General features: G+C 36.3%; 1 protein-coding gene across 2 annotated transcripts in view; it reads right to left on the bottom strand.

Moving 5' to 3' along the window:
* Positions 1 to 27,461, bottom strand: part of flt4 (fms related receptor tyrosine kinase 4) — a 120,942-nt gene that overhangs the window by 29,788 nt on the left and 63,693 nt on the right. The window contains exons 6-13 of one of the 2 annotated variants that reach the window (XM_056472375.1): positions 17,844 to 17,986; positions 13,391 to 13,562; positions 13,046 to 13,163; positions 10,341 to 10,513; positions 9,467 to 9,632; positions 3,584 to 3,710; positions 2,931 to 3,039; positions 934 to 1,263 (exon numbers count right to left, since the gene is read on the bottom strand). In XM_056472375.1, coding sequence (XP_056328350.1) covers positions 934 to 1,263; positions 2,931 to 3,039; positions 3,584 to 3,710; positions 9,467 to 9,632; positions 10,341 to 10,513; positions 13,046 to 13,163; positions 13,391 to 13,562; positions 17,844 to 17,986 — 1,338 coding nt within the window. Of the gene's footprint in view, positions 1 to 933; positions 1,276 to 2,930; positions 3,040 to 3,583; positions 3,711 to 9,466; positions 9,633 to 10,340; positions 10,514 to 13,045; positions 13,164 to 13,390; positions 13,563 to 17,843; positions 17,987 to 27,461 lie in introns of both variants that reach the window. The other variant, XM_056472374.1, reaches the window with a different exon arrangement.

The raw sequence follows: 27,461 nt of genomic DNA, 5'->3' as shown, positions 1-27,461 counted from the left end.
TCAGTGTGTTTTGAGTTGCAAAATCACTTCTATATTTCTCGCCCTCCTATATGTTTTAAATCTTTACAGCATATAAACAAATATTTTTTTTAATGAATCCTGAGGATTTTTTTCTGTTCATTTAAAAATACAGTTTGCCAAATCTTCTGAAAACATCTTAAAAGTGCCCAAAAAAATTATAACACTTAATAATTTTAGCAAATTTTTGTTCATTTATTTACTGACATAAACAAACCACCCGCTTCAAATGTTATCATTCGATTAAATTGGTGTTATCAGTGGTTATCAGCTGAGAGATATGGGCCAGCAGGGGCCTTCTGTGCCTACTGGTAGGCTCAAAGGGCTGTATTCATCCATCCACATGGTTAATCCGCTATACTAATAGAGAAGAGTCCAGATCTGTTTTTACATAACTGTGATTGTTGGGTTTAGGGGTAGACGTCAATAAAATACAATTAATGGGAAATGTTTTAATAATGTAAGTAATTCTCATTAACTTCTGACCGCAGCCGTATGTGATCTATAGCTGATTAGCCATGTGAATGGATGGTAACAGCATTCTGAGCCTACTAGTTGGCACAGAAGGCCCCTACTTGCCCTGTTATCAAGTCCAGTATTATATTTTAATAATGCACTAGTCATTTTAAGGCATCAGAGGCAACTTATTGTTATTTGTAAATAGTCAATATACTGATTTCATCCAATAAGATCATTTATTAAAACTTTTTATTTTTAGTAACAAGCTTAGCAACATGCTAATGCCCAAACTGGTATCAGTTTAGTGTGACACAGGAGTAACTTTTAAGAGTTGCTTAAGAGGTTTTGTGGAGGATAAGATGCTACCTTAGAAGTTAGCTTAGCTAGTTAGTGTATATTGCACTGCAAATTAAACTACCACGATAAAAGTTGAGTTAAAAGTTGTTTGACCTTCACCTTTGACTGGGATGTATTTGCGGTGACAATGTTTCACCCCAGTTCGTCGGTTCTGCACCTCACACACATAGTTCCCCTCATCCTGTAGCTGAATGTTGGTAATATTAAGCTCCAGGACCCAATTGTTGCTGGAGGTCTGAAAAGATAGTTGTCCCTCCAAAAATGTGGCGTACTGGTGCAGACTCTTGCAGTCAAGCTCTGGAGGAACAGTCTGCGGGTCCAGGCGATACCACCGCAGATTTTCATAGGTGAAATTATCTGCATTACACTTCAGCTGTACCAGGTCCTGCTCAAGCGGATCCTCTGAGGGCTCCATCTCTATCTCGAATCCTTCAGGGATAGCTAAATGAATGTTAATATTAAGAAAAGTAACAGCAAATCTCTTCAGGATGAACCACATTTTTTGCTGTAAATTTAAGTTTAGTCTGTTTAACTAACAATATTCAAAATATACTGTATGTGTGTGTGTGTGTGTGTGTGTGTGTGTGTGTGTGTGTGTGTGTGTGTGTGTGTGTGTGTGTGTGTGTGTGCGTGCAAACATGCCTTTTTTACATAGATAGTTTTACATAGTTTACAAAGTATACATAGTTTTCGTCTTGTTTCTAGTCCAAATATTTGGACTAGAAATTTATCCATTCTTAAATTAAGAAACATTTTCTACACAATTTTAAAAATATGTTTTTTTCTTGTCTTTTCTTGTCTTATTGCCAAGTCAAAATTAAATGTTTTTTTCTTAAATGGGTGATCCCGAGGTGTATTTTTAAGGCTTGGTTGTGTTTATAAGAAGCAAAGCAATGTTTTCTCATGTTTCATTTGTAGAAAATCACATTATTTTTTCATATATCTTTGATTATATGCAGCTACTCAGCTAACATGAAAACAACTGTCATATTTTCTTGTTCCAGAGTAGCTGTTAGCTGTATCAATTTGAGCCTGAATCTGACAGAAAATAGCGCAGAGGAAACAGCCGAACCTCACGCCTGCTCTCTAAAATAACATCTGACAACTTTCTTTCACATTTATTCGAAATAAGCATGTGTAAGTAATATGAAACGTTCACATATCTTTTGTGAGTTCGTTATTTAAGATGTAGAATGTAGGGAAAGCATCTGCATAAAGAGACACTGCAGCACTGCTGAAGATTGAGGGTGTTTATGGTGGTTTGACAGATAAATATGAATTTGTAGCTAAACTGTTAATAGTGCCAAACAGCATTTACCATTGTTTACATCCTTGTTTACGTCCTTGCTACAACATATTAACGCTAGAAACTGTACATGTAATAGATCAATTTTACCTAATAAAATACTTACAGGTTGTGGCTCACAATCCACAGCTTCTTCTATTATGGTTGAAGGAGTTTTAGCCGAATCCAGCACTGAACTAAGAGAGATTCTGGAAGCTGTCCTTTGTCAAATGCTAGCTATATATATATATATATATTTTATTCTCTGGAACATAATTAAAATTAAATTCTAAGCACTTCTCTCTTTGTGTCGTGTCCTTTGGAAGCCCAATTACAGAAACAGAAGAAGCTCTGTGGAGCAGTATTTGGATGGCATTTTAGCTTTCTCAGCCTCATTACAACATCTCTGGTCACGCCTCTTTACTGCGCATGATGCATGCACGTGCTGAATGCACGTAACCTAATGCGTTTGTGATCTCACTAACCCGGATGCATTTTTTTGTAGTCCTCAAACTTTGTTCACTGTAGGCTTTGCTAAGCTAATGTAAAAGCCAATGTCTCCCTTTGCTTTGAACTTATTTTATGTTATTTATGTTCACACAGCTACATTACACATCAACTAAAGTTACAATATGATCTCCTAGTGGACCACCCCTTTAAAGCAAGTAAAATGATTTGACAATAGGGTAAGCAAAATATTCTTATTTCAACACGAAAACAAGATTTGTAGCTTACACTGTTGTTTGTGTGTGTGTGTGTATACTTTTTTGCAATAAAAGCATTGAAAAACTCATAAAAGCATGAAACTCACTGGTTACGTAGAAATAAATCAGTCGTTCATCTTTTCCCACTTTGTTCTCAGCCAAGCACTTGTACATAGCTGGCACACTGGCATTCTGAATAACCACACGGCCCACAGTCTATGGGAACAACAGAAACTCTTTCAATTAGGCTTTGTTTACATTTGGCATTATCAAAGAGATGGTAAATAAATATAGCATGGCATTATCTCTCTACGGAGCTCAAAAGAATATATACTGAAAAATCAACAGGATTCAAGAGGTTTAGAATAAAATAAGAGTAAATAATTGAATTTTTGGTGTGGCCTAAAACTTTAAGCTGTATACTATACTGTGATACTGTCTTTTTCACCCCTACCAGTCCTATTCCCAGAGCCACACACAGGAAATGACCTCACAGGTGTGACAGAAAACAGGACGAGAACGCTGTGTTAATGTGTGCTTATTCCTTCTACATCCAGGAAGCAAGAACTAGGGGATAGGTTTAAATATTTCATTGTAACATATTCGCCCCCACCTTTCTCACATTAGATTTTCAGTTTCAGATATCCGGGGCACATAAAAACGCTCAGGGTTCAGGTTAAGGATACACCATTTTTTTCATTCAGACATTTATGGGAAATCTTCAGGAAATAATAGTAATAATTCAAAAAGGAAGTGAAACCTTTTCTTTGCCGTCCACCATTTGAGTCAATGTGTCAATACTCTCAATAGGGTTGACAGCATGTTCAGGGTCCAAATCTATCCAGTTGTGACAGAAAGGACTCATGTCCCGTCCACCCCTCCGTCTCCTGTGAACACATAAACACAAAATATGTGTCAGCACATAGATTCTATGAATATCACTCTGTAATGTGTGTGAGTGTTTGGGAGGGACATATCAGGATCCAGGATGCTCACACTGACAGTTCCTTCACCAGGAAGAGCTTTAGCATCTGCCTTCCTGTGTGTGATGAGAGCTAAGCAAGGTTTGACAAATGAAGGCCACACACATGCGTGTTAGGCTTTAGATCATCTATTCTAAACGAATCAGCACAATGGCTCTGTTAGTAAACCTAGTTAGCTGTTAACCTATCAAATATCAAATTATTCATTCATTCATTTATTCATTTTCTTTTCAGCTTAGTCCCTTTATTAATCCGGGGTCGCCACAGCGGAATGAACCACCAACTTATCCAGCACATGCTTTACGCAGCGGATGCCCTTCCAGCTGCAACCCATCCTATAATCCTGGAAAACATCCATACACACTTATTCACACACCTACCCAATTCACTTATACAACATGTTTTTGGACTTGTGGGGGAAACCGGAGCACCCGGAGGAAACCCACGCGAACACAGGGATAACATGCAAACTCCACACAGAAATGCCAACTGACCCAGCTAAGGCTTGAACCAGTGACCTTCTTGCTGTGAGGTGATTGTTCTACCCACTGTGCCACCATGCTGCCCAATATCAAATCATCAAGAAATAAAGTTTTGTGCGCACAAATGCCCCAAATTTATAATCCTTAAAGTTGTTTTCACTGTACATGATTTTTTGCTGACTTCACAGTTGAACATGTGAAAATATATTCTTGCTCTATAAGCCACGTACAGTACGTTACTATGTTACAATGTACTATGTGTAACCCCGCCAGTCCTACACCACTCAATCCGTTCCGAGCTGGGATCGAACCGGCAATTCTTTGCATGGGAGTCGGTTGCTTTAACAGGCGAAAAGGTGAAAGACCATGGCATCTAGTGTTTGTCGCTGGAGCACCTTTTAGAGGACAGAAGAGTGAGGTTTACCTACTTTACTAGCTGGCCTCCATTACAAAATGACTAGAAAAAAAGCAGACACATTTTGCTATGATAGATAGATAGACAGACAGACAGACAGACAGACAGACAGACAGACAGACAGACAGACAGACCTGACACAGACAGACAGACAAATAGACAGACAGACAGACAGATAGACAGACAGACAGACCTGACACAGACAGACAGACAAATAGACAGACAGACAGACAGACAGACAGACAGATAGATAGATAGATAGATAGATAGATAGACAGACAGACAGACAGACAGACAGACAGACAGACAGACAGACAGACAGACCTGACACAGACAGACAGACAAATAGACAGACAGACAGACAGACAGACAGACAGATAGATAGATAGATAGATAGATAGATAGATAGATAGATAGATAGACAGACAGACAGACAGACAGACAGACAGACAGACAGACAGACAGACAGACAGACAAACATAGATAGATAGATAGATAGATAGATAGATAGATAGATAGACAGACAGACAGACAGACAGACAGACAGACAGACAGACAGACAGACAGACAGACAGACAGACAGACAGACAGATATAGATAGATAGATAGATAGATAGATAGATAGATAGATAGATAGATAGATAGATAGATAGATAGATAGATAGATAGATAGATAGATAGATAGATAGATAGATAGATAGATAGTAATGTCTACAGTAGCTCTTTCTCTCCACAAAATCCTTAACAAATTGATGTCTTCTTTTTTACAGTAAAATTATTTACCCCCACACTGCCATCATTGTTTCCTCTCTCAAACAAAAATGAATCTAAATAATGCCACTATTAAAATGCCTCATGGTCAGCAGCACAGATCATTAACCTGCTTTCTGTCAGCTTATTAAAGTGCGCATCTGTGATATGTGAAAGGAAAGCATGTTACTCGACTGCAGACTGATGCATATCCAGACAAAGCAAATGTTTTGCCAGAAGGGAAGAGGAAATATACCGCAAACTCAAGGTCTTTCTTGGCCTGAAGCATTAAGTGTGTTCTAATATCATTCAGCGGATGTAGAAGTGGTACAATCAAACTGCTGAATGTGAGATGTAAATTTCCAGCTGACACACTGCAAGATTCTTCGTCAGATTCTAAATGATTTATTTAACATGACAACTGACATAACAAATGAAAGGCTGTGAGTTGCATAGTAAATTATTAAGGTTTGACAAGTTCGGGGAAATACAGTAAACCAATTTATTAATAAAGTCTGAATGTGCTTAACTAAATTATTGGTTAAGCTATTTAAATAAGCTGTGTATTGGTGTGAATGTAAATGTGCTCAATTGGGTAAAACAAGTTTAAACATCAGTGTTGTTTTTACATTATGAAAGAATTCGATTGGCAATAGTTGCTTGAAAATAAACGTTTTATAATCCTGAAACTAAAAACTTAACCTTTAAAAAAGTGTAACCTCTGGAGCAGTGCTAATATCTACACATTTCTACAACCTTGGAGTGGAACGCCTAGCCTGACTTCAAGAAATAATGAGTGCTGATAAATCTATAAAGCACTCCGGGTTGCGGTTTGAGCGTGCAGGAGTAATGTTGAAGCAGATGGGAATTGTGGTGCGCCTGTGGCTCTCTCTGGGCCTGTCTGAATGATTCAGCTGCCGCCCAAACTGCAGACCCTCCAAACCAAACTCCACGAGCAATTCAAACCTCACAGCAGATCCAAGACATCCTCTTTCGGGGCCAGAGGATGCTTAAATGCCGCCTGTCTCCATGTTTCCTGTTGTTTAGACGACAGGCCTCTGCCCTTCACACTGTGCTCTCTCCAAGCAGAACACTATAAATATCTTTAACGCCCTCCTAACCTCTCCACCTTCCCCAGCTGCCTTATCTCCAGCAAACACGGAAGAAAAGCTGCCACCGCACCGCCCGCTTAGACTTTACTGCAGAGAAAATAAACAAAAACACGGGAAAGAGCATCCCTGACCAGTAAGAGACTGCCAAAAGAGACAAAGTCTATCCACTCTGAACTCAGTGTGAACTATGAGCGCTGGCATTGGACATTCAGTGGTGATTCTGATGACTTTGTCAGATCATCTAATACTCTCACTGATCTAGCGCTGAAACTGTGAGCAGAATCCCATCACAATAGTGATATGCTTTGATTTGAGATGTTTGGAGATGCTGGGCTAAGACTACAGGAGTGTAAGCCCAATTTATCCTCGATTTTCACATCCTTACTATGTGATTTAAAATCTTGTCGATGACCTCGATCTGTGGATATCTGGTAATGTGAGCCATTTACAAGCCCAAATCAGAAAAAGTTGGGACAGTCTGGAAGATGCAAATTAAAAAAAGAAAGTAGTGATTTCTAAATTTACTTTGACTTGTATTTGATTGCAGACAATACAACAAACATTATTTAATGTGTACCTCGTGATTAATTTTTTTTCTCAAAATGAGCAGGTATTTTGATTTTGGTTCTTGCAACACATTTCAAAAAAGTTGGGACAGGAGTAATTTAGGCTATTAATTTAGGGCTAAAGTAGTAGCAGGTAAATTGGTTAAATAAGGATGTGATTAAAGATGTAATTTGAAACAGGTGATGTCAACAAGTTATCGTAACTATGATTTAGTGAAAAAGCAGCATCCCAGAAAGGTCTACTCCTTTAGGAGCAAAGATGTGCTGAGGATCGCCAGTTTGGCAATTTTCAAAATTATTGAAATTTTTAAAAACAATGTTTCTCAAATAAAAATAGCAAGACATTTGGATATTTCACCTTCAACAATGCATAACATAAATAGCAGATTCAAGGAATCTGGAGGAATTTTAGTGTGTAAAGGACAAGGTCGCAAGCCTAAGCTGAACACTTCGCCGATCTCTCAGGCGGCCCTTAATCAAGAATCGCCATTCATCTGTAAGCATTATCACCACATGGGCTCAGGAGTGCTTTGGCAAACCTTTGTCAAGTACCACAATACATAGTTACATCCACAAATGCCAGTTAAAACTGTACTGTGCCAAAGGAAGCCCTATATTAACAGTATGCAAAAGTGCTGTCGACTTCTCGACAGAAATCGACAGAAATCTGGGCGCGACCATTACACAGTGGAAATGAGTACTGTGGTCAGATGAATCAGTATTTCAAGTATTTTTGGGGGGCAGAAATGGACATAGTGTGCTCCAAACCAAACAAGAAAAGAATCATCCAGACTGTTACTTGCAATGTCCAAAAGCCAGAGTCTGTCATGGTATTGGCTTGTGCCAGTGTCAGATTTAGCCTTCTTTTCCAGGGACACCCATGCATATTTCAATAAGACAATGCGAAACCACATTTTGCATAGAATACAAAGTCTTGGCTGCAGAAGAAGAGGATACAGGTACATGACTGGCCTGCTTGCAGTCCCGACCTGTCTCCAATAGAGAAAGTGTGGTGCATTTTGAAGCACAAAAAGACCCTGTATGGTTGCCCACCTTAAGACTTGTCTGCAGGAAGAATGGGACAAAATTACACCTGAAACACTTCATCACTTGGTGTCTTCAGTCCCTAAACGTCTTTTAAGTGTTGTGAAAAGGAATGAAAACATTACAAAGTGGTAAATGCTTTACTGTTCCAACTTTTTAAAAAATGTGTTGCAAGAACCAAAATTCGAATACATGTTTGCTTAAAAAAATTATAAAAATATAAATATAATATAAATGAAAATAAATAAAAATCATGAGGAGCAAATAAAGTAATGTTGGTTATATTGTCTGCATTGAAATACACAAAGTCAAAGTGCATTTAGAAAATACTACTTTCTTTTTTATATGTGTTTTCCATACTGTCCCAACATTTTCTGATTCGGGGTTGTAAAAATCAAATCTTGTATCTCATGATCTTCTCGCACTCAATTTGAAACCTCCCTGATCCTATCAAGCATGTTTAATATTCAGGATTAAAAAAATTGGGATAATACTTGGACAGATAGTATGTGTCCTCCAACCTACTGTATACCAAATACGCACTGACAAAGACACTAGATGGGAAGAAATAGTGTTAGTTTTAAAAATATACATACTGTGCTCAGCATAAATGAGAACACCACTATTTTCTATAGGATGCTTTAAAATAACATATTTGTGGATATACATTAGATTGGACAGCACCAAATTTAAAACTGAAACTAATTAAACAAAAACTTAAGATCATAGTCCAAAAATAAGTACACTCAAATTAATATGTTGGGGAAATATTAAATAAAAATTTAGTTGAAATAGTGTCGTTTTAATATTATTATTATTATTATTATTATTATTATTATTATTTTGCAATAACGCATTTGAATTTAAATGTATTTTTCTTTCTATTCCTACTGATGTTACTTGTCCAAACTCTTATTTTGAGTTTAATTGTATATAACTTTTTAATGAAACAGTTTTGTTTAAATGCAAAGAAATGTTTGGGCTATATTCCTTGAAAAATGGATAAAATATTCATTTTCAAAAGGGTGTGTTGTAAAATTCATGTTCAAAAGGGGTATTGCCTGAGTAATTGGGGGTTCTTGTATCTTGTAATGTGCGCATTTTAAAAATGTGAAAAATGTCAAATGAGCAAAGATTCTCCTCATGTGTGTCTGTGTTACCACCAGATTTAAATATCAATTAGGACCTCACAAAATTTACACTGGATAAAAGCATCTGCTAAAAGCATGCACGCAAATGTTCTGGATTATAATAATTCTCGACAGGCAGATGTTCTTGAGATGTTTCTTACAGGGCTCTGCGGGTGCGCTCCAGATCGCAGGGGCTCCAAGGCCTCCACTGCCAGCTGATGGAGGCTGGAGGGCTCCCGTCTGCGGTGCAAGTGAGGATCTGTCGAGTGCCCTTCCCGTAGAGGTTTGTAGGTGGTGCTGCCTCCTTCTCATGGATCTGAGGAGGAACTGCATTGAGAGGAATGTAAGTCAAAATAACAGTAACATGTTTTCAATAAGATTCTTTTTATTGAAGGGACAGTTCACCCCATAATTCAAATTTAGTCACTCTTAACTCAATTGTTTCAAAGCAGCATTATAATTTTTTCTTCTGTTGAACAGAAGATATATTGAAAATTGTAACTTTGGGTCATTTGAATTGGGTAACCAATGAGTTCCTGATAGTAACTTAAAGGCTGCCGGTTACATTTTTCAAAATATGTTTTATGTTCAAAAGAAGAAAGAACTGCCCTTTAAACACAATTAATGTTCATGTTAAAGTCCACAAGCACCATAATTTACTTTTATTGCATTATGTTAATGTACTTCCAACTGATTATTGACCAGTCGTCAATATTGTTGTAGATTATTGACCCAGAGTGGGCAAGGCTTTCTTTTTGTGCATCATTTTCTAGTAGCAAACTAACGGAGAGAGGGGCATGGTTAAGAATAGTGTTGCATATGCCATCCAACTGACATCAACAGAGAAAGACCCCTCCTCCAATCCTGGTAGCAAATGGTCAGACTTTGATTAAAGATTACCAAAACAAAATTTTTTTAAATAAATTATATTTAAATGCTCACCTAACGTATAACAATGTATGATTCCACAGGGACTTTATCATATCAAAAGTGCATAGAGAAAGAAAACGTTTATTTTGTATACAATATTGTTACCGTTGACTATGAGAGTAAAGTTGAGTCTTTTCTCCAGGGCTGCAGGGCTATTTTTTAAGACCAGCATGTATTCTCCAGCATCCTGCTTACACACATCCCTGATCTGTAGAGCGTGCTGCTGGACCTTAAACCTGCTTGAATTCTTGCTGCTGATCAGTTTTCCGTTCTTATACCTGCACACACACAAAGATCATTTACCAAATATACATAATCCTGAATATTTACATTTGGTTTAAAGCATAAAATTGACTTTTATATTCAGGGAGAAACGGAAAAAATACCAGACGGGATTTGATTTTATCTACTGATCTCTTGTTGAGTGCTTGCTTATGGTCAGATGTAAACCATAACCCAGGCTCATGAAGTACGACACAAAAGTTTCAAAGTAAAATTTCCAGCGAGTTGCTAAAAATGCTCAGTCTTTACAGAAAATTAGATATGTTAATGTTTTAAAGGTGCTGTATGTACAATTTTGACTCTTAATTACTCTTAAACTAGACTCATAAAAGATTTTAAAATGCAGCCTAATCATGTTCTTTGCTTTTAATGTTTTAGTACAATAAATAACTTCTTCCACTGCTATAAGTTAATGTGTTTTCTTAAAAAAATAAGTAAGTCTATTTTTAAATGCTTTTCTATCTTGTTTTAAATATGTTTTAAAAAATATAAAAACATTTATTTGCACAAATCTATTTATCAAATATCGATAAAGTGTATTATTTATTATATGCACATTTATATTTATTTTAATAAAAACAAGTTTAGATTTGTCCACCTGTCGAGTATATTTGCATCCCCATATGGGGTATAGGACTAGGACGTGTATTTGGATATAACTCAATTTCTTGACCCCAATTGTTCATAAGGAATTTATGGAAATTAGAACTGATTTTAGAAAAAGTTTTGAAACAAATCTTTGCGCTTAACAAATGAAATTAAATATGTAGGCTAATGAATGTCTTCAGTGGAGTGCGTACAACACCATTTCCTTATCGACGAATGTAAAGGAGTAAAGTAAAGAGTAAAAGTAAAGTTAAGAGAAAGTAAAGGCCGAATAGAGGAGGCTTATTCTTTATCCTCGCATTGCAGATGGTCTGTTTAACTGTTTTCTCAATAGTGAAGCATTCAGTTTTTCCACTTACAAAGTTAGCCATGTAAACAGCAAATGTGCCATGGCGTGACGCAACTGACTCTTAAAGGGAAAGAGAGATGAGATTAGTTTACTTCATGTTATGCTCAAAACACACCCATAACTCATTAAGAGAATAAGTACCACCCTGTTGGACCATGCACTGCAGCGCAGAGCGTATTTTTCCATCCTTAAAATAGCAAAAGTGGATTCGGACACACCCTTAATGCTTTTGACTTTGCGCCTAGATCATTAAAATAGAGCTATTTTAAGGACGGAAAAATATGCTCTGCGCAATTACGCCACTATTAACTACGCCGCAGTTAAACAGACCATCTGCAGCGCGGGGATAAAAAATGAGCCTCCTCCATTCAGCCTTTACTCGCTCTTTCTCTCTGTTGTGGATAAGGAAACGGTGTTGGACTCACTCCACTGAAGACATTCAGTAGTCTGCATATTTAATTTTCAAAGATCTGTTTAAAACGATTTCTAAATTCAGTTCTAATTTTCAGCAAACGAATAAATGAACAGTATTAACGAAGAGTGGTCAAAAAAGTTAAAAGAGTTATATCCAAACACATGTCCTATGCCCCATATGGTCCAAAACCTCACAGGTGGACAAATCTAAGCTTGTTTTTAATAAAACAAATATAAATATCATATAATAAATAATACTACTAATAATAATAACATTATACAAAAGCAAGTTGTCATGAATAAACTGAAAAAAGCCCCCCGAGATGAACAAGGCATGGAGGCAGTGGTTTTTATATTTATGTAGAAAGTAATAATGTTTGTAATATTGCATTCCTGTATTTATTTTTCATTTGTAAAGAAATGTGTGTATTGCTGTACATCCTGTGTGTTTTAAGCAATGTGTGAGCAAGGCGCACAACTAACACTCTCTGTGCAAGACTTTAAACCAGCTTTCAGCTGGTCTGTTGCACAGTCTATTTTAGTTCCTCAAAATAGCAATGCGCCAACAATGTGCCTTAACACACCTTTTTTCATGAGTCCACAAAGTGGCGCAAACAGATTTGCTATTTTAACAATGTGGGAAAATTAAGGTTGCGCTGGTCTGAAAATAGCAACACGTCAGGGCAAACAGGGCAAACACGTCTTGCACCTTATTGTGCTGGGTGTATGATAGGGCCCATAGAATTTGTGCCTAAATCGTTAAAACAGCCCTTTTAACTATTGTGTATTTTTAAATGACATATATGTTCCAAGTATGGGAACACCATGAAATTAAGATGATAACTTATTAAAAGCTCATTGTGCTCAAATGTTTATGAAATGTTTTCTTTCAAAGGCAGTTAGTCAGAAAGGCCAATTTTAGGATAGCTTGTGGCCTGTATTCACTACTCCTGTATTCACTACTCCTAACATTTCACTGATTTAAGAGCAATTTTAAAAATGCTTTGTGAAACACCCTAACAGCAAAAATTTAAGTCCTAAAAATTAGGACTGACACAATATTTTGACATCTTTACTCCTTAAACCAATGAGTTAGGAGCTACTTTTTACCCTTAAGATTGTGAATACAGGCTCTGATATAACTTGTAAGTTGACTTACCATTGTGTTTCTGGTGAAGGGTATGCTGACACTTTCACAGGTAGCCGGACAGATTTTTGTCCTTCTTTTGCCTCTATAACTGATCCATTCCTGTAGTCCAAGCTGATGAATGGCTTCTCTGTGGAATTATGACAGAAAAGCTGCTAAATTAACCGTAGCTTAAAATACACTCTACAAAAAAATGCCTGTTTAATTTAACCAAAATGTGGGTAAAATATTGACATATTCAACTACTAAGCTAAACCTGGGTTATAAATTCAAATTAAAACAAATAACTTGGGTTTGTCCATATTTTACTTTTTTTTACATTATATTGGTGCAGACATAGTGTTTTTAGTGACCTACCGTGAACTATGACTACAGTAGTGAGCTCCCGTTTCATTTCCAGAGTATTAGCCCAGCAGGTGTAGTAGCCACTATCATCCAAGTGAATGTTCCTGATTGAGAGGATATTGGAGGTTTCCGTGGCTTCATCCAGGATGTTACGTACAGGCTGAAAACTCGCCAGCCGGTTCTCCTGTCCACACATTGGAAATATCTGATTAGTGGTAGCTGCTTTTTGCTTGTACACTTGGTATTTAGAACCTCACCAATTAAATTCTACATATTATTATATAGCTATCTATTTTTTATTTTATAATTTAATTTTTTCATTTTGAAAGGTCACTTGCTATAGAATAACAGTATCACAATCATATATCACTGGGAATTGTGCTATCCCAATGAGGTCTATGAAATATTTGCATATTATTTTTCTGCATATTATTTGCATTTTTTTTTACCTCCCACCACTGAGGAGATTTCTTGTCAATTGGCAAGTTTTTATGGCACTCCGTGTTCTAGGTGTATTACGGTATGGGAAGCACTAGCGCATATCCAGAGTAAGTCAAGGGACTTGTGGGTCTTCCCGGGAATGAAATACAACAAATGTATAGAATAGATCACATGTAAAAATGAAGAGGTATACAGCTGAAAAGCAGGAAGTTGATGGATTCAGACTTTTTTTGTATTTTTGCTTAAACCTCTCATTTAAGTTATTCTAAATCCTGAACACGTGAAGATTTTGTTTAAAAGTACAGGCTCAGTTCTGTAAAAACCATCAAAAATGCTATCGGTGGCTGGCAAGGCTGGGAATGAGTTATTGTTACAAAAATTGACAAATTTCCTTTTTAATGCATAAACTGCATCTTCATCATCATCTTTATTATTGTTATTGTTATTATTATTATTATTATTATTTTAGTTCCAATGATTTTCCCAGAGATAGGTTGCAGCTGGAAGGGCATCCCCTGCGTAAAACATGTGCTGGATAAATCGGTGGTTCTATCTGCTGTGGCGACCCCGGATTAATAAAGGACTAAGCCAAAAAGAAAATAAATGATTGAATGAATAGTTCCAATGATTATGCTGTAATTTGTGGAAATATAAATTTATATAATCTAGTTTCAAATGAACAATAATCTACACACAGTATTACTGAAAAGTTATATTCTTTGGTTTTTGATTATATCATTTAATTAACAGCCCAGCCATGAGGGACATTTACCTTTGTCTTTCTGACTACAGGCTAAGCCAGAGTAATGCAAATGCTACGGCCAGGCTTGTAAATGACTCTGCCTTTGTCTTTGGGTGATATATTCAGGCTACAGAAACCTTTCTGTTGATTAACTTGTGTGGTCAGTAGCTGGGCCGGTTTCTAACACCTATATGCTGATTATCATGCTGAAACCAATACTGAATTTGCATGCTTTGTTTGACAATCTCCCCTCCTCCTAAAATACAATATAGACAGGACATCTTTGTCTTAATTCAGACTTGTGATAAAACTTGCAGACTGCAGACTTCCAATAGGCTCTGCAGACACATCTTAAAGATGCTGTATGACTGCAGATTAACCAACACGTCTCAATAAAGGAATTTTGCCTGTTTAAGTCTCCTGCACTGGGTTCTCTCTCTCTTTCAATCATTTATTTTTTTTACAACAACTTGAATTTTATTTCTATAAATTTAAATTATAATGAATCAAATAAAAAACATCATCTGTTATGTACTGTATTATAATAACCCTAGCATCCATTATAATAATTTATTTTTAATTTTTTGCAAAGGCCTGATGGCATACAATCAAGCATTGTTGATTTCTGGTGGTTTTCAGGGTTGGGAAAAGGTAAAATTTGTAATTTTTACTCTTGATCATCTGTTGGTACCATTAAGCCTTTAGACTGTGCAAAAAATGGTTTTTATACAGAGTTTTATGGAGTAAAACAGCAAATTATAGTGTGCGTGCATACATTTACTATGTTTATTATATTCTAAGAGCTTAGGTGCTTATTTTGATTTTCTTATGCATAAAGTATCAAGGTAAGTGCACAAAGGTCACTCTCACACTCGCACACGCTATACTGTACTCCATATAAAAGCCAGAAACTACATTTTTTTTGTTTTTTTGCATTGCAACTGATAACGAACAGTAAAAATGACAAACTTTTTAATGGCTCTATTTTAATGATCTAGGCGCAAAGTCTAAATCGCAGGGTGCAAAAGCATTAAGGGCATGTCTGAATCTACTTTTGCTATTTTAAGGATGGAAAAATACACTCTGCGTCGTGGCGCATGGTCTAACAGGGTTGTGCTTATTCTCTTAATGAGTTATGGGTGTGTTTTGAGAATAAATCAATCAGAGTCTCATCTCCCATTCCCTTTAAGAGTCAGTTGCGTTGCGCACATTACCTATTTACACGGCAGACTTTGTAAGTGGAAAAAAATTAATGCTTAACTAGTGAGAAAACAGTTAAACAGAGCATCTGCAGCGAGGATAAAGAATGAGCCTCCTCCAATCAGCCTTTACTTTTACTTTCTCTTTCGTGGATAAGGAAACGTGTTATACACACAGACATCCATTAGCCTACAGAATTAATTTTGTTTGTTAAGCGCAAAGATTTGTTTCAAAACTATTTCTAAATTCAGTTCTTATTTCCAGCAAATGAATAAGTGAACAGTAATAACGAAGTGTGGTCAAAAAACTGAGTTATTTCCAAATGCACATGCTTTGCTCCATATGGTCTAAAATCCGACAGGTGGACAAATCTAAGCTTGTTTTTAATAAAACAAATATAAATATGCATATAATAAATAATACTAATAATAATAACATTATACAAAAGCAAGTTGTCATGAATAAACTAAAAAAGCCCCCGAGGTGCAGAAGGCATGGAGGCAGTGGTTTTTATATTTATGTAGAAAGTAATAATTTAAAAAATACTTTATTCCTTTAATTCTTTTTCATTTGTAAAGAAATGTGTGTATTGCTGTACACCCTGTGTGTATTAAGCAATGTGTAAGCGAGGCACACAACTAACGCACTCTGTGCAAAACTTTAAACCTGCTTTCAGCTGGTTTATTGCACAGTCTATTTTAGTTCCTTAAAATAGCAATGCCCAAACAATGTGCCTTAACACTCTTTTCTAGAACGAAACACCCATGAGTCCACAAAATGGCGCAAATGGATTTGCTATTTAAACAACGTGCCGGAACACGGGAAAACAAAGGTTGAGTTGGTCTGAAAATAGCAACAAGTCATGGAAACACGTCTTGCGCCTTATTGCGTCAGGTGTATGGTAGGCCCCTACCTCTTCCCAAAAGAGAAAACCACCAGCAATAGAGTATGCATGATTATATGATGTTATGGCATTGGATTAATAATGTAATTATAAATGGAAGTTAATGTGGCTAAACAAAAACTAATGTGGCTAAACAAAAACATTAATTCATTCATTTATTCATTTTCTTTTCGGCTTAGTCCCTTTATTAATCAGGGGTTGCAACAGTGGAATGAACCGCCAGCTTATCCAGCATATGTTTTACACAGCGGATGCCCATCCAGCTGCAAACCATCACTGGGAAACATCAATACACACTCATTCACACACATACACTACAGACAATTTAGCTTACCCAATTCACCTATAACACATGTCTTTGGACTTGTGGGGGGGAAACCGGAGCACCTGGAGGAAACCCACACGAAACAGGGGGAGAACATGCAAACTCCACACAGAAATGCCAACTGACCCAGCCGATGCTCGAACCAGTGACCTTCTTACTGCGCCACCATGACGCCCCACAAAAAGTCAGTGCATTGCTGAATTTTAAAATTTTTTTAAAGCATTTTCCCAAAATATGTCAAAATAAGATTTGTCACCAAAAGCATTCAATTTGCTGAAACACAGAGAAAGTTGTGGCCAAATTAAGACTCAAAATCCCTCCAGATTGGATGAAAACATCCCAACAGCACAGAAGGCTTAATAAGACTATAATTACTGGAATAATAAAGTCAGCATGCCTTAGTAATTAGAATATTGATTGAAAATTTCAAAAAGAATCCTAAATACATACTTTCTTAACATACTAAACACACTTTTTGAGCAAAATGTGACCTAAAATTATTTGCCAAACATAAAAGATCCAGAAAACAAATTAAGGCTGATGAAAAAATAAATAAATAAATCGAATACTGAGAAAGGCAAAATAATGACTGGACAGATTTATGAGTGGTCACAGATCTGACAAACACAGGAGTGTGGAAGAATAATGAATATGACAGTTTGCATACGTTAGCAAAGATTTATTACTACAGAATGCAATCACACCAGAGCGCCTGCGCTTTTGTTCACAGCCAATATCTTTTTTATACATCACAATTTAATAAATGAAAGGACATTTGCTCTGAATTGGACAGGTCATGTTGTCTTTCGCAGTGACAGCAGAAGGAGTTCATTATACTGATAACTGTAATTACCTTTTTGCCTGGATAGTCCCACTGGAAATCCACACCAGTGTTGAAGTCGACCAGTGCAGTGCAGTTGAGCACCAAACTCTCCCCCTGCATCAGCTCCACAGGCGAGTCTTCAGGAAACAGCTTGAACTCATAAAACTTTAGCCCTTTTGGGTGTTGAAAACATGGATGTCACTTTACACATTCCTGGAGCTGTCCTATTGGTTGTCTTCTTTGTCAATAAATCAGAATACTAAAATCTACTGTGGCATTCACATATATACTTTTAAATATTGCTCTATATATTGTAATACAAATTATGGTCACAATTTATTCATGCTATTAAAAATGATTCAAGGTGCTGTATGTAAGTTTGACACCCAGTAGTGGAACAAGGTATTGCTTTCCAGGATCAAAACACACACAAGAGCAGGTTGCCAGATTGAGGACCAACAGGAGCGAGGTAGAACCTAAACGCTGTTTTTTTAAAAATATAAAAAACATTTTAAAAATGTTTTTCACCTTTATTTGGAAAGGACAGTAGAGGTTGCAAACAGGAAAGTATTGGGAGCAGAGAGAGGGGAATCGAACTCAGGTCACTGTGAGCATTATGGTACTATGTTGTCTGCGCACTTAACCACTAGGCCATTGGCGCCAACTTAAACGCTGATTTAAGGCTGATTTAAATCATGCTCTAAATTTCTATTTTTTGCAGCTGAACCACAGAAAACTTTGACAATGATGACCTCAGGTACACCTCATGTGCTTTATTCAGTGTCAAATGCTAACAATGTGAGTTTAAATGTCATTTTACATGACATTTATTGCCATACTACTGAAAGCAACAGCAGATAGTTCACCTCAGATCTTGAAAATAAAATAAACCATTTGAAATTTGAAACGTAAGAACTGTGAAATAAAGCAAACCAACACATATCAGTGACTCAGCATGTACATTTAATAATATTTAATTTGTATTAATTAGATTATAAACCTTACCATTTTTTAGAGTGCAGTGAGAGCACTATTCTGTGCTTCTGAATGGCTGTATTTAAATTTCTGTCGTTTTGTCTGGTGCAAACAGTCAAATTGCTTATGACTGCAAAATGTAACGTGTTGTTAGGACACGGGGTTCCATTGTAACCTGCTCACCTAATGTTTATGCTTTTATATTTATATTATTTGCTAATCAATAACCACCTCATGTGGAATCTGCGTCTCATTTCGGAGGTTGCTAATGTCCACCGGAGGTCCCATTTCGGTCAAAGCGCATGCTTTGAGAACCTTCCTGACTGAATGAATGAAATGCACGGTTTTCCAAAAAAGCAACCTGGGGTGCTGAAATATGATTGGCATTGGGCGGGTTAAAAGAACCAAAACAAAGACAGCGTTCCTGCACGTAACTCACATTTTCAAAGCAGAATAACTGACTTCAGCACTGTTTTTCAGATAAACAAGAATGTTCACTTAGCATGTTTCTTATTTATCTACAAACATATTATGGTATCTTTATGCTTAAGAAGAGTCACAAACTTACATATAGCACCTTTAACAAAACTTTAACTAAGACTTTTATCTCAATAAGCTATTGTGTATAAGAGTGTGTGTGAATAAAAGAGTGGGTGGGTGTTTCTCTGTGCTGGGTTGCAGCTGGAATGATATCTAGCAGAGTAATTGGTGGTTCATTCCATTGTGGCGAACCCTGTTAAATCAGGGACTAAGCCGAAGGATAGTGAGTGCGTGAGTAAACTACTATTTAACTGTTTTTAGGTAGTAGTTGGGTTTATGTATTAGGTAGGATTAGGGATGCATGATAATATCATATGATCTTATTCTGCACCCTTAATCCTACCCAATACTACTGTAAGTATTACCACTCAAAACTGTATGTACTGTTAGACACATTAAGTGATGTCACTTTTGCTAAATGCTCAGATGTGAAGCAGTAAAAGGTACACTGAAAAAATGATTCAGAGATGATTCCTTGGATTTACTAATTTATTTAAAGTTAAGTGGTTGTAAACAATTTGTTTGGGTTGAATGTAAACAAACAAATTAAGTTAAACATTACTAAATTTAATTTGTTTGCTTAAATTCAACATAAACTGGTTGCAACAAGTTCGCAGACAGCCTTTTTTCATTGTATATTTGCTCTCTCTGAGAAAATTTTTGAATCTAAAATGGATTTTAGATATTAATAGATGTTTATTAAAATTAAATGCTATTTTGTGCATGGCTAAAACTGTTCAAAAGGTTAAGCTGAGGTCAAACAACATCAAAATGTTGGAATTAAGGACTATTTGTCTAATGGAACATAAAGCATTTTCTTGATAATATTTAATTTGTTTTTCCAAATATGTCTGTACCAGAGCTGACAAGAAATCATCTTTTTCTTTAAAAATGGAAGTAACTTGAGTTTATCAAGTTGTCAAGCACTGAATATTTAAAACTGAATATATTTCAATGAGATACTGGAGAGAATCCCTGTTACTGAACAGTTCATTGTTTCTTAGCCAGAATCACAATGCTACCGGATGATTAGATTAGTTAGATGATGATACATCACAGTCTTACTAAAATTAGCAAATCAATCTATTTCATAAGAACTTATTGTCAGGGGTCAATAGTGTTACTTTTGTTTTACATGTACGGTAGATGTCTCCTTTTTTACGTTCAATGACTTGCATTTTATGAATCACCAAGGGCAATGGTTTCATATATAAATATTCTTTATTCAAAAGAAAAAAGACACCTCCATGGCCTGAGAGTATGAAAATTAACAGAAAATTGTATTCTTTTCAACCTAGTCTGATTCTGAAAAAGTACCTCTATACATTTCTGGAGTGCACCAAATACATCACAGCAGCTACTTTTTTTGCAGTTTTTGTTTTCGCGAATCCACCAGAGGCTGCTGTGTATGCTTTTTGAGATCTCACATTTCTCTTGCGAGTGCCATTCGCGACTGCTGTTCTCACGTAAATCCACCAGAGGCCGCTGTCAACTAACTGTTTGACTGACTGAATGACTGACCGACTGACTGATTGCCCGATTGACTGACCCACCCTCCTCCTTCCCTACACCCAACCAATAGTTTTTTCAAAAGCACCAATTGATCCACCCACCTACTTCCCTCAACCAAACTGACAGTTTTAAAAAAGCAATCCAGAAAAAGAAAAGCCCTTGCCTGATTTTTAACACGTTTTCAGATTTTACCACATTTCCACCCTGTTATTTACTTGTTTATTTTATTTTTTGGATTCTGTCTTTGTCTTACCTGCTTTCTGGAAGGGTTCTTTACCGGACTCGAACCCTGTCATCATGGTCAACTCTTCTCTGTGTCTCAAGTACATGGTGAGCTAACTGGAGAAACTGCGCAAAAAGGAGCAGTGTCATGTCGCCCCCTATCGTTCGTTTTAAAGACAAAATGCAGCCATGCATACTTCTGGTTACATAATTTGTGATCTCCAGAAATGTATATAGGGCTATGCTTTCAGAATGAGCCTATGTTGATTCTTTTTGGACAAACTATCCCTTTACATTTACAAGTTAACGTTTGTCCAATTAATCCATTATAAAAACATTGATGCTTGCTATAGCAAACACTGTCATTCATCACAGTGTTCGTCAAATCTAAATACACTGGGAAATTACAGGATCTGTCATTGACTGATCTGTTTAAGATCTTTGCTCTAGCCCTTTCTATGTCCACTGGATCAGTAATAACCTCATTAATCTAAATGAACACAACTGTAACTTTGTGTGTTGTTGGTAAGTTGTACATTTGAACAGGCCCAAACAGAGCAAGTGAAGCAAACATTGCACAACATGAATTATTTTAGATAGGCTAATGCAATATTTATTCAGGAGGTCAGCTTGGATGGTCTGTAATACACTGCTGACTCTACAACATCATGTAACCTAAGCAAAGTTTTCAATTTTCCCTGGTGAGTAAAATGGCTATTGATGCTGGCGACTGTTTGCATGACCACACTTTAGAAGTAAGAATGAGCTCATTTTGCAGGCTAATGATAAAGCATTTCTGAGACGTCCCTCAACAGAATGGCTGAAGATCACAGCCGGCTCTTCAAACAGAATACATGAAGTAAATCTACTCAACTGCATGAATAAATGCTGTTTTCCAAACAACATAAAATGTGAGGTCTACACCATAGATAATTCTATTCATTCAGTCCTCAAGTTTCAATCCAGGGGTTTTCAAACTTTGTCAGCTGAGGGTCCCCTTGTGTAGAGCGAATTCTTTTGGGGACCCCCAAAAAATAAAAACGATGCAAAAAACCCCTCTCAAATTAACAACTTTACTTAAAACATTTTAAATTGTATTATTCAAGCTCTGGATTAATTTTTGTGAGATGTCAGTTGAGTTGAAGGTTTCAGTGCTTAAATCAATTTAACAAATCTTCAAGCGCAGTATTCACTTTGGTCTGCTCTCACTGGACTCCATCAAGCCATATTTTGTGTAAGAGTCATCATGTTTACAGTTTTTTACTGCCAGGTTTTATGCTTTTTTCAATGCCTATGCACAGCTAGGCATTTCTATATTTACCCTTACAGCTGAGAGTCTAAATTTATCAAAAGATTTAAAGCTTTAAAGTTTTAAAGAGTTTTGTCTTTCATCAGCCTGTTAGTGGTTAACAGTTAACTGTACTGTTGTAACTAGCAATACTACAATGGAGGCTGTAGTGGTTCATTGTGTTGAAGTTTTGTTTATTTTTATTCCTTTTTTGTGCACATCAAAATTTACTCAGGTCGACAATCCTGACTTACACTGATAAAAAAATATTTTCTAAATGCATTCTAGAATTTCAAAGATAAATGCATAATTTTAGCAGCTTTGCTAACTTTAAAATGTTCATTACCAACTTGTTCAATTAATAATAATACTGAACACTGCATTTAAATTGGTTACACAAAAAAAAATGCTCGGAAAAAGTGGATTATAATCTTGAAGAAAATGCCTTTATATTCAGAGTATTAAAGTTTGAGCAGATATGTTGATATGTTAAATATAGAGCACTAATAAATATAAATATTTAATAATTCATTAGCCTCATAATATAACACAAACAGATACATTATATTTTATAGGCTATGGTGGTTTTACTCAGGGTGGATACAATTTAGTTTTTTTTAATCATCCAGTTATAAACCAATGTGAGTGAGAGGTCATCTGCTGAGCTCATCCAGCTGTCAATATTGTAACAGGAGTGCAAACCCCTACTGAAAAATTGGTTTAATCCAGCTTAAACCAGCTTTAGCTGGTTGACCAGCCTGGTTTTAGAGGGGTTTTGGCCACTTCAAGGCTGGTTTCCAGCCATTTCCAGCCTGGTCTTAGCTGGACATAGCTGGTTTTGGCTGGGTTCCCAGCCTGGCTAGGCTGGTCAAGCTGGTTTTAGCAGGTCATCTCCCAGCCTAACCAGCTAAGACCAGGCTGGTTTAGGCTGTTTTTTTAGTAGAGACTCCATCAACTCGCTGATGTGATGACAGCTCCTTTCATTTTTATTGCAGCACTTTTTGCTTTACAATTTTAATATGTTTGTTTGTCACATAATAAGATAAGCGTAAGTGAAAGGTAAACGCCGTCAGGTGCAGCAGATGAGCGCCAAAAATCACCGGAAGCGCCCGGCCGGAAGCGCTTATTCAATAAAAGTCCCCATGCATAGCGGCGTGGCGCTTCTTTTCCTGCGTGCGAAAGTGTCAACAGGGTATATGCCGAGCTAGTGTGTTTCCCATACTGATATTTTAAATGGTTCATTTTACAGCATCGATGTTGTAATGTAATTCAAATGCAATAAGTAAAACAGACTTTGGCATTCATTCAGTTGCTCAAGCGTAAAACGAGCCAAAAAGCCGTTTACTCGCACGCGCCCTTCAGAATCGGCAGGCTAGCGCAGAAGCTCCATTTAATATACTGGTGTAAAATAAATGCTCATATTATAAAGACATGGTGGGGAAAAATGATATTTAATGCAGTGCTTCTTGTACAATCCGAGACCCACTTTATATCAGATATCACTTAGCCACTGGAGATCGTTGATTTTTAAAGAAAACAGACCTTAAACGCGCCGATTTTGCATTGGCATCCAATTCACCGAAAACGATTAACGCAGATTACTGGCAAATTAAAAGTCCCATTAGCATGCTTTGGCATATACCCCACTGCATTTAAATGACACAAGCATAAAGCTTAATATTTGCGATACTTTTGAGCTCAATTTATAATAAAGAAATACATTAACCTACAGAATGACGCGGGACACAAAATTAATTCAGGTGGGCCCATTGATTACCCCTCGTGTAGAATTTTTTTTGCAGCCCCCCTAGTGCTATCTGGCAGCCCCCCAGGGGGCCGTGGCCCCCACTTTGAAAATCGCTGTTTCAATCAATTCAGCAAAGTTACGCAACAATCTATGACACAAACCAATGAAAATATATTACTACGTCAACAATCTTTGCTGGTTCTGGAAAAACATTCCCATTAACCAATCCCAACCTTAAAGGGATAATTCCCCCAAAAATGAAAATTCTGTCATCATTTACTGACCCTTTATGTGATCAAAACCTACTCTTCTTTTAGTTGAACACAACAGAAGATATTGTGAAAAAGCTGAAAACATGAAACCATTGATGTCTATGGTATTTGTTTTCCTATTATGGAAGTCAGTGGTTACAGCTTTCTTTAAAATATCTTTGTTTGTGTTCAGTGGAAGAAAAAAAGCTCATAAAGATTTAAAACCATTTGAGGATAAGTAAATAGTAAGTAATTTCTTATTTTTTTGGGGGGGGGTGGGGGTGAACTATCCCTTTAACTCTACCCAATGGGCATTGGCTGGTTAAAAATACACCATAAAAAGAGAAAACTTAAACAAATTACTTTTAAATACAAATACAACTAAATAAATTAAGTTTGGCAAACTTAATTTATGACAGTTTTCAGTAATAAATTAAGTAATTTATTTATGGCAAGTATAAGTATTGCTATTAATAGTGAAAAATACCTGTAGTTGCCACAAAACATAAAAGTATTATTATTATTATTATATTAACATGGAAAGGAAATTATTTGTACTGTAAGAAAAATATTTTTACTATTATTATTATATTAACAATACTGTATTGAATGAGGGTAGCACGGTTGTGCAGTGGGAAGCACAATCGCCTCACAGCAAGAAGGTCGCTGGTTCAAGCCCTAGCTTGGTCAGTTAGCATTTCTGTGTGGAGATTGCATGTTCTCACAGTGTTCGTGTGGGTTTCCCTCGAGTGCTCTGGTTTCCCCCCCAGTCCAAAGACATGCGGTACAGATGAATTGAATACGCTAAATTGGCCGTAGTGTATGTGAATATGTGCAAGAGTGTATGGGTGTTTCCCAGTGTTGGGTTGCGGTTGGAAAGGCAACCGCTGTGTAAAACATGTGCTGTATAAGTTAGCGGTTCATTCTGTGGTGACCCCAGATTAATAAAGTGACTAAGCCGAAAAGAAAATAAATGAATGTATTGAATGATTTGTACTGTACTGTATGTACTGTTCCATTCTTGTTTTCTTAAATAACTATAAGAAAATTAAATATAACAAACAAGCTAAAATTATTTATTACTGAAAACTGTCATAAATTAAGTTTGTCAAACTTAATTCATTTAATTGTAACAAGTCAAAGTAATTTGTTTTCACTTTTTACAGTGTACTGTTCCCACCCTATAACATTCAGTATTTTATTGAATGACCATTGACACTGACTGTTAGATGGATGTTTATTGCTGTTCTGGATATGAGTATCTGCCAAATGGTTTGAATGGATAAATTATCGTTTTTGGCAGTATCACTTCTAGGGCAGTCTGAAACTGCACACTTATCATAACACACTTTATTCCATGTATTTCCAAGTCAAACAGAGCTTGAGACCTTCAAAATATTGTCTTTCTAAGTGTTTCTGTTTTCCAATCTGTTGTTGTTTTCCATTACTGCTACTTGTTTTCTAACATAAGTTGTTTGCATTTATTTTACGTAAACTTTTATTTTTCTGGCTCAAGACAGTGGCTTGGTTTTGATCAGATTTTATTGTCATGGTAACTTGCTACATGGTTTTATTATGGGTTAGAGATTGCAAATACAAACAGGATCAGCTGTTAGAAAAATGACATGTATCTGATGCAATAAAGCCAGTCCCAGAGTGTATTTTCTGTTGCTCCTAATCAAAGCCTTTTTGCATCAAAATTGTCTCTTCTTGCTAATACTTTATTTATACTATATCAATTATAACTATTTAAACTAGGGGTGTCCAGTTGGTGCAGTGGGAAGCACAATCGCCTTACAGCAAGAAGGTCGCTAGTTCGAGCCCCGGCTGGGTCAGTTGGCATTTCTTTGTGGAGTTTGCATGTTCTCCCTGTGTTCACGTGGGTTTCCTCCTGGTCCTCCAGTTTCCCCCACAGTCCAATAACATGCGGTATAGGTGAATTGTGTAAGCTAAATTGTCCGTGGTGTATGTGTGTGAATGAGTGCGTATGGGTGTTTCCTAGTGATGGGTTTCTGCTGGAAGGGCACCCGTTCCGTAAAGCATATGCTGGATAAGTTGGAGGTTCATTCCGCTGTGGCGAACCCTGATTAATAAAGGGACTAAGCCGAAAAGAAAATGAATGAACTATTTATACTTTATATTATATATTTAAATTGTTTTAAATGGCCAATAATATTATTAATGGCTTAAATCAAAACTTACATTTAAAAATTTACAAATAAATTTGCTTAAATACATAAAGCTTTTAAAAATACTTTTGAGCAGTTTTTTTGCTTTTTTTAACCTGCATTATTAAAATAAATTGCTCAATATTTAACAGTTAACAGTGTTAACACTGAATTAAACTGAACTTCAACTCTGAAAACTGGACTGACACAGATTTAATTTACTATAATCTATGTAAAGCTGCTTTGACACAATTTACATTGTAAAAGCACTATAGAAATAAAGATTAATTGAATTGAATTTATTTCCACCTTGTAAATGTGTTTAAATTTATTATTCATTCATTCATTTTTCCTTCGGGTTTGGCTCTTTATTCATCAGGGGTCGCCACAGCGGAATGAACCGCAAACTTATCCAGCATATGTTTTACACAGCGGATGCTCTTTCAGCTGCAACCCAGTACTGGAAAACATCCAATCACACACACACACACACACTCATACACTATGGCCAATTTAGTTGATTCAAATCACCTATACCGCATGTCTTTGAACTGACCCAGCCGGGACTCGAACCAGCTGTTGCTGTGAGGTGACAGTGCTAACCATATTTTTATTAGCATATTATTATTATTATTAGTAGTAGTAGTAGTAATGTTTTACATCTGCATAACTTAATTACCATTCAATTATAAAATAAATGATTAAATTCGTTCATTTGTGTCTTATTGTTATTAAAATGTAAAATTATGATTTGCCATACTGCAAAATGGATTTGCCTACACTGCAAAATAATAATAATAATAATAATAATAAAATATATATATAAAATAATAATAATAATAATAATAATAATAAAAAAAAAAAATAATAATAAATAAATAAATAGAAAGTACTTTAAACAAGCAAAATCACCTGGCAATTGGGTAAGCAAAATAAAATTGCAAA

The sequence above is a fragment of the Danio aesculapii genome, chromosome 14 (genome assembly GCF_903798145.1).
Source record: "Danio aesculapii chromosome 14, fDanAes4.1, whole genome shotgun sequence".
NCBI lineage: Eukaryota > Metazoa > Chordata > Actinopteri > Cypriniformes > Danionidae > Danio > Danio aesculapii.
This window is presented reverse-complemented; position numbering and strand designations above follow the sequence as displayed.